The sequence below is a fragment of the Pelodiscus sinensis genome, chromosome 1 (assembly GCF_052426305.1).
Source record: "Pelodiscus sinensis isolate ZL-2025 chromosome 1, ASM5242630v1, whole genome shotgun sequence".
NCBI lineage: Eukaryota > Metazoa > Chordata > Testudines > Trionychidae > Pelodiscus > Pelodiscus sinensis.
In genome coordinates this window covers 26,754,879-26,770,631 of record NC_143052.1, presented here as the reverse complement: position 1 = coordinate 26,770,631, position 15,753 = coordinate 26,754,879, and the positions used below count along the sequence as shown (strand labels likewise).

General features: G+C 41.5%; 1 protein-coding gene across 2 annotated transcripts in view; it reads right to left on the bottom strand.

The window, feature by feature from the left end:
• Positions 1 to 15,753, bottom strand: part of LHFPL3 (LHFPL tetraspan subfamily member 3) — a 409,589-nt gene that overhangs the window by 39,607 nt on the left and 354,229 nt on the right. Inside the window, exon 3 of one of the 2 annotated variants that reach the window (XM_075926941.2) lies at positions 12,429 to 12,476. The exons of the other annotated variant lie outside the window; for it this stretch is intronic. Coding sequence (XP_075783056.1) covers positions 12,460 to 12,476 — 17 coding nt within the window. The 3' untranslated portion in view covers positions 12,429 to 12,459. The remainder of the gene's footprint in view (positions 1 to 12,428; positions 12,477 to 15,753) is intronic. 2 annotated transcript variants of the gene reach the window in all.

Genomic DNA, 15,753 nt, shown 5'->3' with positions numbered 1-15,753 from the left:
CTGTTACCCTGGCAAAACCTGTTATTTAACTTGGACCAAGCTCCAACCTACAGTTTTACACTTATACTTTTAAAGGCCTAATTTGGGGCTAGAATGTCCCCTTGGCAGCTTCAGGGTCACTTGTATGTAGGAACAACATTGCAGAGGGAGCTTCCTGGAGGAACTTGGGCTAGTTCTGCCATAATTCCTCCTGAAGGCTAGCAGGGAGCACACCCCAGGGTGGTATTCTCTTCCACTTTGTCAGAGAGTAAAACATGCTGCCCTCTCTGTGCATGGACAGTTCTGTCAGAGACAGGCCTGCTGGCAGCAGCATACAAAGGGGGCAACTGCTCCAGGGTCCAGCAATACAAAAGGGTCCAGAGTTCCAGTTGCTGCCGCCGCTTCTGTGGCAGCGGCAGCAATTAGAGCCCCACACCCTTGAAATCACAGTCGGAGCACTGTGCAATGCATTCCAGGGAGTACTCAGGGCTATATGGGAGGTGCTCTGTTCTCTGGATGGCACTGAAGGATTCCTAGCCTCAACCCCACCCTTTCTGCCCAAGACTCCACTGCTTCCAGCGGGCATGGAGCAAGGCCCACCTGCCTTGCTTAGGGACCCAGAAAAGTTTTTTGTCCTGCTGGTTAGAGAGGAACTGAAAGGGCAAGCGAAAGGGCCATGGCTCTGCCTATTAGCAGCTAATACCAATAGAGAAATTAGCTAACCACTGCTCCCCAATGAAACTCTGACCGTTGGTGAAATGCAGGGCAGATAATAACAAATGAAGATGGCCAGAACTGATTCAAGATCCAATAACTGGAATTTTAACCTAGAAAAATTCAAATTCAAAAGATAGCATATTTTAACAGTAAGGATAATTAGTTCCTAATTAACTGTGATGGTTCCCAACATGCTTTATGAAAATTAGCTTATGAATATAAATATGTATAACTCAGAGATGCTTTGGAGAAAATACCTCATGTAACTTATCAATTTTGTTAAAATTTTCTGGATCTGTATATCCTATTTTGGTGCATGCATCATTCTTGTATGTGAAGTTAGAAATATGAAGTATGAGATTGTTTATAATTTTGAAGGTGCTAATGAAATCCATTACTGGTGTTCCTCCCCCAAGTCTTAATGACTTTGCAATCAGCTTAACAACTTGTAAATAATCTTGTTTGTCCTTTAAGTCCAGAAGGTGATTGGTCCTACAAAAATCACCTGGTACTGAGATCCATTTTTGAACCTGGTATGTTTTCACAGAAAGGGGGGGATGTAAAACAAAAGATTCTCACCCTGAAGGATAGTCTATTTAAGCAATGGGAAGCTATCAGCCCTTTGTCTTTGGCTGGCCTGGAAAACCCTGAAAGGATACAAAGAGGGCTGGAGACCCAAGTCAGGATAAAAGAGTTTGTCTCTTTCTTGCAGATTATACCTGAAATTAGATCAGCTCTTTAGGGTGAGAATCTGCTTGCAATAAGTTTCTTAGTGAATTAGAATTAACTATGTGTTTTCTTTTCATTTCAATTTAGTAACTTACTTTGATCTGTCTGTTCTCACTTGCAATCACTTAAATTCTACTATTTGTAATTGATAAAAACTCTTTTGTTTACTCTCAGACCCAGTGTAAATAATTGGTACCTGAGAGGAACAGCCACTGTGCATATCTCTTTCATTGATCAAGAAAACGTATCTGATAAAACCTTTACAGAGAGAGACACACATTTATTTGTGGGGTTTTGAACCAATTTGGGGATTGGTTTCCTGGGTGCTGTGGCCTGGAACTTCATCCTCCCAGAGCTGAAGTGGTTCAGTGCCTGCATTGCTCTGCAGGCGGAGGGGGAACCCCAGCTCTGTGCCTTATCTGGGAAGGACCAGAGGATCTGGTCTAGCAGGACAGGGTAGTGGGAAGCCCCAGAGAGCAAGACAGAGAGTGTCAGTGGCATGTTCTGCACATCAGGGAACAATCTCTAGGGGACCCCATCATAGTAACAACCTACCAAGGGATGGGATAAATTCTCCATCACTGGCTCTCTCTCAGAGCACATCTTTCAATTCAGCCACAAGTTACTGGTCTTGAAGCAAGAATTATTAAGCAAAGTTCCCTGGCCTGTGTTATGCAAGTCATGTTAAAGGATCACAATGATCTGTTCTGATCTGAAATTCTACAAATCACTGTTCAGTCTCGTGGGTTTCTTCAGCCTCAACATCAACACAGGAAGCAAAGGACATAATTTAGCTACCACAGACCTTGGAATGCATCCTATTCATGTACAACATTATGGGCAGGGAAATAATCCAAAACCATGGTGTCAGACCACTTCTGGGGAGCAGCAGCTGCTCAAGGCATTTGGCTCTAAGGAAATAGGACTGAAATGTCAGTTGGGAACAAAGCCTCAAAGAATTACAGTAAAGCCTGTGTTATCTGGCACACCCGGGGATTAAATCAGGCTGGTTTTCTAAACATTCCAGGTATCTGGGGTGGGGTGGGGGCAGGAGGGCCGGTATTTGCCTGATGGGGGGGGGGGCCCATGAGCCAAGGAGGGGAGCAGAATGCATCCTGGTGAGGGGGGGAGGAGTGGAAGCCGGGGGTGTGGAGATGGCGGGAGCGGCCTGCCGGGGGAGGAGCTGCGAGGGGGATGATCACCGGGGTCGGGGGTAGGGGCAGGCTGCCAGAGCAGTCACAAGCCACGGGGGTGCTGGGCTGCCAGGAGCCACAGGGGGCTGACCTGCCGGGGAGGAGGCCAGGAGGTGTGCGTGGGGGGTAGGGAGGGGCTGCTGGGAGCTGCGGCCTGGTGTCAGGTGGCCATAGCGGCTGTTCACCCCCTCCTCCAGGTACATGCTGCTTGAATGTCTGGCGGCGTCTGAGGAGTGGCCTGGCTTAAAGCGCCAGTTTCCTTTTTTTTTTCCTTTTAACAAGTTTCTAAAGTTTTCTGGCTAGTTAAGTGCCGGATAGCACAGGTTTTACCGTGCCTTGACCCAGATACACAAGACTTGGAACTTTGATCCTTTATTTGTGAGCCTTTCTCTCAGCCGAAATTTGGACTCACAATTAATGAGGAGTCCAACATAATAAAGACTTCCACTGTCATACAGATTTTACCTCCTCAGAAAATTAAAAATAACCTCGAATTACTTACTACCGTATGCTTTAGCTTACTATTTTATTCTCCACTCCGAAGGCAGAACTATCTTTCCAAAATAACTACATCTGTCTGTTCTATCTAATTTTCCCAATGAACCAAGGTTGTTTCTACACAGTATTTGTCTGTAAGTTTCTATGAAAAGCACCAAGTTGTCTGGGGAGCCATGGAACTATGGATTTGGTGGAAGGTGAGACTTTTTCTTCATGTAGCCTGATGTAGCAGCTGTCTGTCGCACCAGTTAAAGGTGTACATTGCTCATATATTTTGTGCCTCTGGCAATAACAGAAATAAATCTAGGTGTTGTGTACGTTAACATAACTGAGAGTTGAGAACATGAAGAAAAGTGATGTGGTGTTGGAAGCAGAATGACCTGGATGAATCTATTAAGCTGTTAAAACTGCTCTATTGTTGTTCTGCTGAGTCAGTATTAGTAAAAGGCCAGTGAAATATGCCATGTTCAAACACCAGAGAGACTAAATCTAGTTCTTATAAAGAAACTCTTACATTAATTATGCTAGCATCTTAATGGTGGATAAAAGAGTGGAAGTGTCTCTCAGTGACAATAAGTACTAGGAACTTGCATGTTCCATGTAAGAAATTATACTGTTTATTTACTAAATTACTATGAACTAATACATTCACATTGTCATGAGTTATTACATAGTTGCCATGTTTATCAGCGGAGTTATTGTGTAGTTCTTGCTTTTGTCTTATTTTGTGTTAAATTCTGTAAATATTTCTACTGTGACTCATTACAGACCAATAGTCCCCAAACTTACAGGGGCACAGAGGAACATTCTGGGGAGCGTAGCTCTTGTATCAGCGCTGTTAGCTCATTATGAGGAAGGAGCAGAGGAGTGAAGGTGTTGTGGAGAATCTGGTAGGAGAAAGTGCAAGCAGGTACCATGAGGAAGAACCTGCCATAAGGAAGGTGCTAAGGAAAGCCATGAGGAAATAGCCCAGAGATTCGTCACTGTCACGCAGCTGATACCAGAGACATTTGCAGACAGCTGCTATCAAAGGGTTCCTGGGCTGTAATCCAGAGTAGAGTCTGGGCCTGTGTTCTCCCCACCGCCAACTCCCTATTTCAGGATTGGAAAAAGACTGGCTTTAGTACAGAGGTTTGTCCTACCCTGTACCACTTGGAGGGGCCACAGAGACAATGAAGTTTGGTTTCTCCTCTTTTCCCCATGGCCAATGGTGAGACAAGATCAACAAACAGCAAGCTGTTTTCTAAACTGAGGGCTGCTGTAAGCCTCTGAGGCAAGTAATCCACCTGAAAGCACAAGACCCACCAAGGCTGAGAAGTTTTGTCATAGTATTTAGCAAACAACAAAAGTAGGAGTCAGTAAAATCTCTTATAGGGAACATTTTTGGAAAACCATGCAAATGCAAACTACTAAGGAATTCCAAGCAAGTGAACAGGGCTAAATAATATTTTACAACAAACTGACATTAATTATATTTAAAATGTACCAGCAGTGCAGTTAATTTATGCATCAGATTTACCTATATTCTGCAAAGTTATAAAGAAAAAACTACAATAAATAATTCAACAAATCACATAAACTCCTTCTTTCCTGTGAGAGTACAGATGTGCATTGTGGTCAAGATTTTCAAACTGACTAAATATTTTGAGTGCCCAACTTGAGGCATTTTAGAAGAGTCTGGTTTTCAGAAAGGTTTCAGCACCAACTCCTTTAAAAAAAAATCAAGCGTTTTTAAGGTGAGCACCTAAAATCACTAGTCACTTATGAAAATCATGCCCTGCAATTTTAACCGCATAGTTCTTGGATGCATTTGCTACACCCACCAGTATAAAATAGAAGTGCTTTATGAATTCTGACACATAATCAAAGCCTGATCTCCAATATACAAAGATCTATTTTATCATAATTAACCATCATTAGATTTGTATGACATCTCCCATCCATCCATTCTATTATGAATGTTGCCTTGAAGAAGTCCGAGGACTCTCTTATAAGTAATTACAACCAGTAATAACAGGTGGTTGCTACCAACAATGGAATCTTTGTAATTCACAGAATTTGGAGAAGCTGCTCAGGAAAAATTGAGAAGACTACAGAAAATATTTTTAAGTTTTATATTGCAGTTTGAGCACATTTATGGAAGAACATGTCTTTTAAGATGGGAGGAAACTACATTAATAATATGCTAATCTGTGTTCAATAGACACTGCTCAAAACATTCATATTATCTTACTTTTCAATATGCAGTAAGGATCTCAGACTGTTTATTTCTACCTCTGTTTAGTCATACAATATTAATTTAATTTGTATGCAGTCAACAGTGCTGTAGATTTACAGATGAAAATCCCTGTCTGGAGGAGCATACAATACATGAAGACACCAGAGAGGCTGTGTCTTCACTGATGATAAATGTGACTGCATTCATTATCCCATGGTACAAGTTAGCTATCCTACTAAGGATGTAAAATCTCATTTAATCAGTTAACCGATTAAATGTTATATTTAACCAGTTAACTACTTAAATGGGGATGGGCCAGGGGCTGCTCTGTTCTGGATGGGCCCGCCATTCCACACCATGGGCCCAGCTGGACCACTGGTTAACCAGTTAATCGGTTAACTAGTTAACCGTTCACATACCTATGCCCTACTGTAAAAGCAGTAGTGTTACTGAGAGGAAATCCTGGCTAACCCATCAGGGTTTTCTCTATCTTTAAGCTGAACAGTCACTAGAAACAGGAAGCAAGAAACTCAATGTAACATTTCACCCAAAGGATGTGATCTCTAACACGGAAAAAGCAAGACTAAGGTGACAAAATCTGATACTGCTTCTTCCTGGCTAGCCCTGGTAAGAAAGCTAGAAGATAAAGTGGTATGCTCCCTTTCTCTCCTTATTCATCCTTCTTTCCCTCTTGTGAAATCTGAAAACGTATCTGCCAGCTTTTTCATTCCACTATCAGAAGGGGAACATTCTTGCATTTTTTAATATGGCAACATCACATAAATCAGCAATGGAATAGTGCAATTCAGCACTCTTTCCTCTCCCAAACAATCAAGGGCCATTCTCAGCACTACAGCCTATTTAGGTTTCTGTTAAGCATTTTGTTTTGAAACATAAATCTGGTGCATTACAGGTACACCCATGTTCCATAGAAACAGGTGAATGGACTTTTTGTCTTCAGTATTTTTCAGAGCACCATTTCCCCCTGGAAGCACAGTGGTGAAGAAGTTGATCGGTAAAAGTGCAATCATGAGAGCAATTACCAGTAAGAGGAATGTAAAAAGGAAATGTATTTAAAGATACTTCACATGAGAACATGCCCTAAAAATCAGACTGCTGGGTAGCTAGAAAATGCTAAATCAACTGCTTGTGTACAGCTATATGTACACCACTGCTCTGTGCTTACCCAGCTATTGTGATAAATCACTAGCTTACTTTATTGACAAGCTGATAAAATGCTGTGTGGATGCTGCTTATTCTTCTGTCAGTCTGTAGGTGACCTGAGTCAGTCCATCACACCGAGACAGTGTGGCCTAATGGCCCAAGACTTTCTAGGAGCCCTTGAGTTACTGGGAAGCACAATCTAATGGCCCAAGTCAGTAGTGTAGCCTTTGGGTTCAGGGCAGCATGGCCTAATGACCAGAGTCAGTAACATAGCTTGTGGGTTCAGGGCTGCACAGCCTAATGGTTGGAGTCAGTAGCATAGCACTTGGGTTTAGGGCAGCATGATATAACGGCCAGAGTCTATATAGTAGCTTTTGGGCTCGGGGCAGCTCAGCCTAGTGGTCAGAGTCTACGGGGTTAGGGCAGAAACCCCGATGCGGGGGTCTGGTCCCACCCTACTCCACCAGGTCCTGACCCAGGACCTTTTCAGTGAGGAAGTGAGGGTGTGTCTACACAGCAAAGTTATTTCAGAATAACGGCCGTTTTCCGGAAATGACTATGTGATCATCTACACTGCAATTCCGTTATTTTGAAATGATTTTGAAATAACGGACGGCTTATTCCGACTTCTGTAAACTTCATTCTATGAAGAATAATACCTATTCTGAAATAGTTATTTCAAAATAAGGCGTGTGTAGACGCTTCACGTCTTCCATTTTGAAATAGCCTCTCACTAGAGCCATTCTAAGTTATTCCTCCCCAGTGCTTACAGGGGCTCTAAATCGAGATAGCACACCCACATTAGGGAAGCCTTTCTCAGACTAATTTTGAGGCTTCTCTGTGGTATAGATGTGCTATTTCGAAATAAGCTATTTCGGACTAACTATTCTAGAATAATTTATTCTGAAATGACTATGCAGCGTAGACGTAGCCTGATCCACCTCTTGCTCAGGAAGGAATCCCACCACAACATGCTGCACTTGCTCAGATAGGAGACTAGGTCACTTCCTACAAGCTCTTGCATTGAGGCAATCCATGTAATTTCGGAGTCCTCAGACTCTGCAGTCCCAGTCTCCCTCTGAGGCTCCACCAGCTCTGGAGGCTCAATACTGTCTCCTGTGTCTCCAGCTCCTGTTGTCTGGATCTCTGGATGATCTACCTCTGGATTTCCTATAGAAGGTCTTTTCTCTCCAGCATCCAGACCCCAACAGTGCAGGCTGACTGCACAGAAGCCTTGTCTGGTCCAGAATCAGTTAAAAAAGGCTCATTGACAATGTAGCAAGTTGAAACTGGGCATGCGAGCAGCAGGGTCTGTGACAAGGAATCGACTAGTACTTGACATTAAGCACCAGTCTTTCCAACACAAGGGTTCTGCTGTCACATCCTGGAGTGGCAATCTCAACCACCATGGGCATCGTGATGAAAGATGTGCGGGAGGGCTAAAAAGTTGTTGAACAAGAGCCAGCTTGGGTTGGCACATCCCTTTTCAAGCAGCTGCAATTTCTCTCCTGATGTAAGAGGGAGAAATGTGGCTCAGAATTGGAAGCCATGAAGGATGAGTCAGTCTGAGAATTCCTGTGATGATTCCTGTCCACTATAAGGTGGGGGCACAACTGGCTGAATAACTGTTCTCAGAGAGTAGTTATTAATGGTTCACAGTCATTCCAGAAAGACATAACAAGTGGGGTTCCTCAGGAGTCTGTTTTGGGACCGGTTCTGTTCAATATCTTCATCAGTGATTTTAGATAGTGATATAGAGAGTACGCTTATTAAGTCTGCAAATGATACCAAACTGGGAGGGGTTGAAAGTGCTTCGGCGGATAGGGCCATAATTCAAAATGAACTGCACAAACTGGAGAAATGGTCTGAGGCAAATAGGATGAAGTTTAAGAAAGACAAATAAAATCACTCCACTTAGGAAGGAACAATCAGTTTTACACATACAGAATGGGAAGCAAACTTCTAGGAAATTCTGCAGAAAGGGATTTAGGGGTCATAGTGGACCACAAGCTAAATATGAGTCGACAGTGTGACACTGTTGCAAAAAAAAGCAAGCACCATTCTGGATTGCATTAACAGGAGTGTTGTGAGCAAGACTTGAGAAGTAATTCTTCTGCTGTACTCTGCACTGATTAGGCCTCAGCTGAAGTATTGTTGTCCACTTCTGGGCACCACATTTCAGGAAAGATGTGGAGAAATTGGAGAAAGTCCAGAGAAGAGCAACAAAAATGATTAAAGGTCTAGAAATCATGACCTATGAGGGAACTGAAAGAACTGGGCTTGTTTAGTTTAGAAAAGAGAAGACTGATGGGGGACATGATAGCTGTTTTCAAATGTCTAGAAGGGTATGACAAGGAAGAGGGAGAAAAATTGTTCTCCTTGGCCTCTGAGGATAGGACAAAAAGCAATGGGCATAAATTGCAGCAAGGGGGGTTTAGGCTGGACATTAGGAAAACCTTCCTAACTGTCAGGATGATTAAACATTGGAATAAATTGCTAAGGGAGGCTGTGGAATCTCCATCACTGGTGATATTAAAGAGCAGGTTGGATAGACATCTATCAGAGATAATCTAGATAGTGCTTGGTCCTGCCATGAGGGCAGGGGACTGGACTTGATGACCTCTCGAGGTCCCTTCTAGTTCTAGTATTCTATGATTCTAAGAGCATTGTTGAATTGAGTTGCACATCAACAAGTTTGTTTTGTGTCTACTAATAACATACTGGTGCACAGTACTCTACTCATAAGTATGAGATAACAAGGGCGGAGGACTTTTAGTATCTGCTCACCCCGTAGAAGCTGCCAGTTTTCTGAGAAGGTTGTTGCATATGTTGACTTTCGCTGCTATCTTGCGCAGGTGGCTTTTGGATGTCAGTGTTTGGTGAAGGGTCATACCTAAGTAAACTAGATATGCTTCAGCCTCTGGCTGAAAATCTGGTGTTTGTCAAAAATCATTGGCCTCCCAAAACCTGGTAAAGACCCAAGAGAGGCATTGAGCTACCAGCTGATATTACTGCTTTCTGTGTGCCTCAAGGTCTTAGAATGCCTAATTTTACAGTGAATAACACCAGAGATGGAGAACATATTGAATGCTGAGCAAGTAGGCTGTAGAAAAGATCAAAGCACACGTGACCACATATTTGTGCTAATCACATATATTCATTGAAAATGGTTTTCAAAGAAACGTGACAACAAGTACTATTTTCCCTGACCTCACTGCAGCATATACTATGTTGTGGCTGCATTGATGGAAAGCACTGTTAAATATCAAGAGTCTTCCACCAAGGGGGCTTCACAGCTGACTCTATGGATACCGCTAGGGTAAAAGCTTTCAGGAGAGCTTGCATGCATATGCACACATGTATTGGAATTAAGGATGTAAACTAATGACTAATTTACTAGTTGAGTAGTCAATGGAATTTCCATTGACTACTTGACTAGTCAATAGGAACTTCCTCATTCCTCCTTTAACATGCACAAGAGCTTCCACAGGGCTCCGCAGCTGACCCCGGGCTCTGCACCCTTTGAAATGCCGCGCTGTCGTCTGGGATCAAAGCAGCAGCACTGCATGGAGCCCAGGATCAGCTGAGGATTCCCCACCTGACTCTGGGTTCCACGGAAATGCCACAGAAAGCCTGGGGTCAGCTATGGAGTCCCCAGCTGACCCTGGGTTCCCTGAGGTGCTGCCGCTTTGAAACGACACTGCGGCGTTTCAAAGGGGAGCGCTGTGCAGCTGATCCTGGGCTCTGAGCAGTGCTATCTCTTTGAAACACCGCCATGGCGTTTCAAAGAGGTAGTGCTGCAAGGAGCCCGGGGTCAGCTCCATGTGGCACTGCTGCTTTGAAACACTGAGGCAGCGTTTCAAAGGGGCAGCACCACATAAAGCCCAAGATCAGCTGTGCTGCACTGTCTCTTTGAAATGCTGCCCCGGCAAACGCTGCTCCTGCTTGCAAGTACCCCCTGTTCCTCCCCACTTTGCTGCCTCTATCTCACAGAAGTAGCAAGGGGGGGGAAATCGACTAGTCGACTATCCGATAAGCCTATGTTTATTGGATAGTCAACTTGTACTTAACATCCTTAATTGGAATGTACATGAGCAATCACGCAAAAAATGTGTTTAGGAGTCAGTAGCATGAGCAAGAGGAAGTGAGCTGTCTTGCTTCCCTTTTGCAGTTATAAATACATGTTCTTTTTTCATTGCAGGGGCTCTGCTTGTTTGGGCTAACTCACTAAGAAGATTGTGAGGTCGGAAACCTGTTAAATTATTCCCACACTTTTCAGTAATCAACCTCCAGCATTAGCAATATTTAAGGATAAGTCTCCCTGGCTTCTCTTGGGATGCGATCACAAACCATTTTTCTTACTTCTAGAGAATACTATTTTTACTGCCCTATTTTCTCTTTGCTTTTAAAATGCTCCATTGACATTAATTAAGGCATCCCGTGCCTTGTTAGCCCAGTGATCTGTTTTTGTTAGGGAATAAAAAGGTGACCTTGCTCACCAGGTGGGTTTTTTCAAGCTCTTTTAGATCTAATCGTTAGTGCCTTAAGGAAGAGAGCAGCAGCTTTCAAGCTGGATATCCGAGAAAAACTGCAAAAACATCATGCAGATGACTCTCAAATTTCCAGTTGTTATAATTGCAATAATAAGATAGACGGAATTCTGATAAGTCATTCTATTATCACACAATGTGTATTGTTTAATTCCATGCACTACAGCAATGTGTATGTTGTGATGAAGTTGTATTTTCATTTAATGATAAAATATAACTATGAAACCCCAAGTGAGTGGTTCAGCTGTGAGTAGCTGAACTGAGGCTACTCAGCATAACTAACTGCTTTTCACTGCTTCTAGTCTAGAGTCCAAAAAGAAAAGGAACATGGAACTAAGTGGCACGCTGGGCTAGTGCACTGACCTGTCTCCTCTAGTGATCTGGTATCAAATGATAGCTTAGGGCACAACGAAAATGAGTTTGGTGGTTTCATTTGACTCCCCGCTAGTGCACATCACAAAAACATGGCACAGTTTAATATGAATGGCTGTCTCTGCTCAAGAGAAACCCAGGACGGGAACAGCAAGAGTTTTGCAGATCATTAATGGGAAGCAGTAGAGAAGCTGAGTAGGGAAGCTTGCCTGTTTCAGGGCTGTACTATTAGTCTCTTCATTGTGAGCATTATATTCACTCAGAAGTTTTATAAAAGATTTTTTTTTAAAAAGGGAAATATAATCTCTTTGGCCAAGAATGATTTTTGGAATATATTACTGGGAAAGCACAATACATTTGATTTCTACATACAGTAGTAGCCATTATAGAAAGTAGCACAAAAGTTGCTAGAAAACTAGTAATAAAAATTCACACAAGAAAGGCTAAGATTAATGCAGCAGTCACACTAACATGACTTGGCCAATCTGGAGGGTTGTTTTCAAAGGACAACCACAGAACAATCCATAGATTACTGATACGTGGACAGACATTTTAAAGGTATTTAGATACATATATTGAAATCAATAAGGTTGATGTGTCTTGGGACTTCCAAAAATCCCACTAGGCACCTAGATACCTTTACAAATATGGCCCATTACTTCTAACCCTTTTGACTCCAAATTTATGCTCTCTTATTATATATTTCTACAAAACCTAGCCTAATGGGTCCTGGTCCTGACTGGAGCTTCTGGACACTACTGGAACAAATAACTTTTAGTGTTTGCAGCTAGGTTATCGTTAGTCACGGGCTATTCTTAAAAAGGGGGTATTTAAAAATACAAATCCAACATTGGGAATAGAAATATAAAATGAAATGCTTACAAGTTACAGAACATGCTGCCTAACATCAGAATCACAAGACAACAGCAGAAAGCCATGCAACATATTTTGGCAGAAGCACACACACATTTTACAGCTCGTCCCACTGAGTGCCATGCTTACACTTACATTAGTCAGTTTCATACTACCTTAGTTTGTTTTAAGCATTTCCATCATCTGTGAGGGAGGGAGGGAAAAACAGAATGGTTAAGGTAAAATAAAAGGAAATCGTACACATTGATTAGTAGGTCAAGGGTACTTAAGAACAATTTGCACCTTCTCTATCAGCTTCATATAGCAGACACTCTAATTGATTATTTATTTTCCTTTTTTTCCTTCTCTCTCACCCCATCCCCTATTTATTTAGAAACTGCCCCTTTAATAACTCCATTCACCTTGCTCACGAAAGCTCATGATACCATCTACATGTTTTGTTAGTCTCTAAGGTGCTGCAAGACTTTTAATTGTTTTTTAAGTTTTTCCAGTTACGGACTAACTCAGCCACCCTTCTGAAGCTTCTCATGATCTTAGTTAGAGCGAACAGTGTGGAGGGGATGAAGGAAACTATCCACTGATGTGCTTACATTCCTATTTTGTTAACCATAGAAATGGCTCTCTTTGAAAGTCAAGTGGTGAAGATGATTAAGTGATGTACCAAGGAACCAGATGAAAAACTAAAATATTCAGAGAAAAACACGATGAAGACTTAACACCCCCCCCAAAACCCAGTCTTGAGCAATACTGCATCCTGTCCTGCTGTGACAGAAGGAAGACTCTTCAGAACATCTTTCCAGCAGTGAGCAATTTTAAATGTTATATCTGCATGAGTGCTTTAAAAATATTTGAAGAAAGATGTAACAGTAAAAAAAAACAAAAAAAATACCGCAAGCCATCGTAATTAGTTGGATCAAAGATAAAACCACAGCTGAGATATGTCCCTAAGTACTGTATACACAGAGCTACATAAATCTTTCATGCTTTTGGGTGACATGTTACAGCATTAAATGAAAAAGACATATTTTGGTCTTGCAGGTTCACTGCTCATTATTGTTAGCTATGTTTTCAAAACAACATGTACCATTTTTAAGAACCCCAAACTACTAAATCCTTTTTCGTGCAAGTAGTCACATGGCTTTAGGTTTTAATTGTGTAAATCTTTTGTGCTATTAATTACATGGAGACCCTGAGATTGTGAGGTTTTAAGCTCCCTCAACTCTCACGAAGGTCAATGGAACTTGAGGATATGCAACATCTCAAAGGATCAAGTCCTTAGTTTCCTTATTCAGTTTATTTAAATGTACAGTTATTTGTATGAATACATGTAACTTGTGCATATGATGGAGTCCTAAAAGTTACCCACAAACACAGAATTTTCATGAAGAAAAATGGGAAATGCAGATGTTTCTTCAACATTATTAAACAATTAACCTCTGTAATAAGGATGGAAGAGAGAGAAGCTTTCACCCCGGAGTTTCAAACTGATCAGACAAGTAGCCGTAAGGAAGAAACCTGGAAGGAATAATTGGAATAGATATTGTTTCATGCAAATGACCAAGGCCATAATTTCTTAACCAAGAATATAGATCAAGTATCAGTATCACTTTGACAAACTGATCTGTCTCCAAAAGGATTGAAGAATCAATTTGATGTATCAATTACCATTTCAAACAAATCAAAGATACACCAGAAAACGTCTAAATGCATTGACTGAATGATAGATATGGTTATAGTAGAAACAATATACAGTATTAACCTTCCTAAAGATTCATAGCAGATGGCAATAAATGCATTTATTTTTGGTTGTCTTAGGACACAGATGGATTTCTATTTTCTTGGAAGCTTTGACTCCACTTATATTGTTACTGGTGTAACCTCCGTAAAATGATTTATTGGCTTGCCTCCTATGTGCACATTATTTAGGTAATGAAACATAAAACACGCTGTGATGTTATTGATTAATGCATACACTGGTTGTATAGTGAGATACGATGCAAAGCAGCTGTCTTGATTAAGAGGCTAAAAAAAATCCTGGAAATATAATACTGTACTGAATTAATGTTATTAACCAGGATTTCATGTTTCTTCTTCAATATTTATTTTGCTGCTTCTGTATTGTAAGACTGGAGTTTAGAAATTTATACCAATATAACACTATTTAGTCCCTTGACTCTCTGAATTCATTCCTGTTAATGGAATTTATGCTGATTCTGTTCAGATTAAGCCTCAGTCATTACAATTCACTCTCAATGCACTAAAGTAGTATACTTGAGACATCGCAATAAAATTTCTATCTTATTCAAGTATGCTGTGACGAAGGTTCCAGTCCTTTAAATGTCCTCATGTGTATGGACACTCCCACATTGAACCGAGAGGGGCTCCTCATAAGTGTAAAGCTATTCTTATGCACAAATTGTTTACAGCATTGTGACCTGCTAAAGCCAGAGTTGTGAGTTCAATCCTTGTGGAGGCTATTTAGGAATTTGGGGCAAAAATTCATCAGGGATGGTACTTGGTCCTGCTGTGAAGGCAGGGGACTGGATTCAAGGTCCCTTCCAGTTCTAGGACATAGGCAATCTCCATTATAAAAAAGGTCTGGAATAATTCTGAAGACAGTAGAGCTAGTGCATATTGATACAGAGTAACCAAGATCAGTACTTGGCTCTTTGTGTTTATATACATGAACTGAGTGAAACCTTGTTATAGTTGAATTAAAATGTTCTTCAAACTTGTATGTGAACAAGCCTTTTGTTTAAAATAGTTGTAAGAGACGGTTAAAGGGTCACACCTAAAGCAAAGCCTAATAAGTCTGCCTAGAGACTAGCATCATGTGGGTGTAGGAAGGTTTCCACTGAGAATTGTGACCAAGTGTGTGTGTGTACATGTGAGGGAAGGGAGAAAACATAGAAACTGAAAACAGAAAAGGCCACAGAGGCAGACAGAAAAATCAAGAAAGCCAGGCAGTAAGCATAGTGTAAGCCTGAAAAATGCTAGAAAGGGAGCTTTTGGATCTGGTGTTAACTAAAGAGGATTAGGGTCTGTGAGCTAAGAAACGACTCTTTTTGTTCTCAGTTCTTCCTACATCTGGAGAAGCGGGAATTTGTACATACCTAGTAAATAAATGAAGTTGCATGAAAGAAAATACCAGTGTCCCAATTTCTGTTCCCAAGCAGAAGATCCCTAGGGTCTTGAAATTTGACCGCTCAGATCACAAAGGGGCAACACAAGCAAACAAAAATGCAGTCTAGTTTTGGAGTGGTCCTTATTTTGAATCTACTCTCAGCTTAAGGCCATGGGGAATTAATTGCATTTTTAGAAGTCCTTGCCTCTAAAATAAGAAATAGAGGACTAACTCAGTTCTCTGTTACTCTAGTGCAAATCTGTTTATTGCTGTCCACTATGTATGCCAAAATAATAATACCCTTTTAGAAGTACTGATGGCACACTCCCCCTAGAA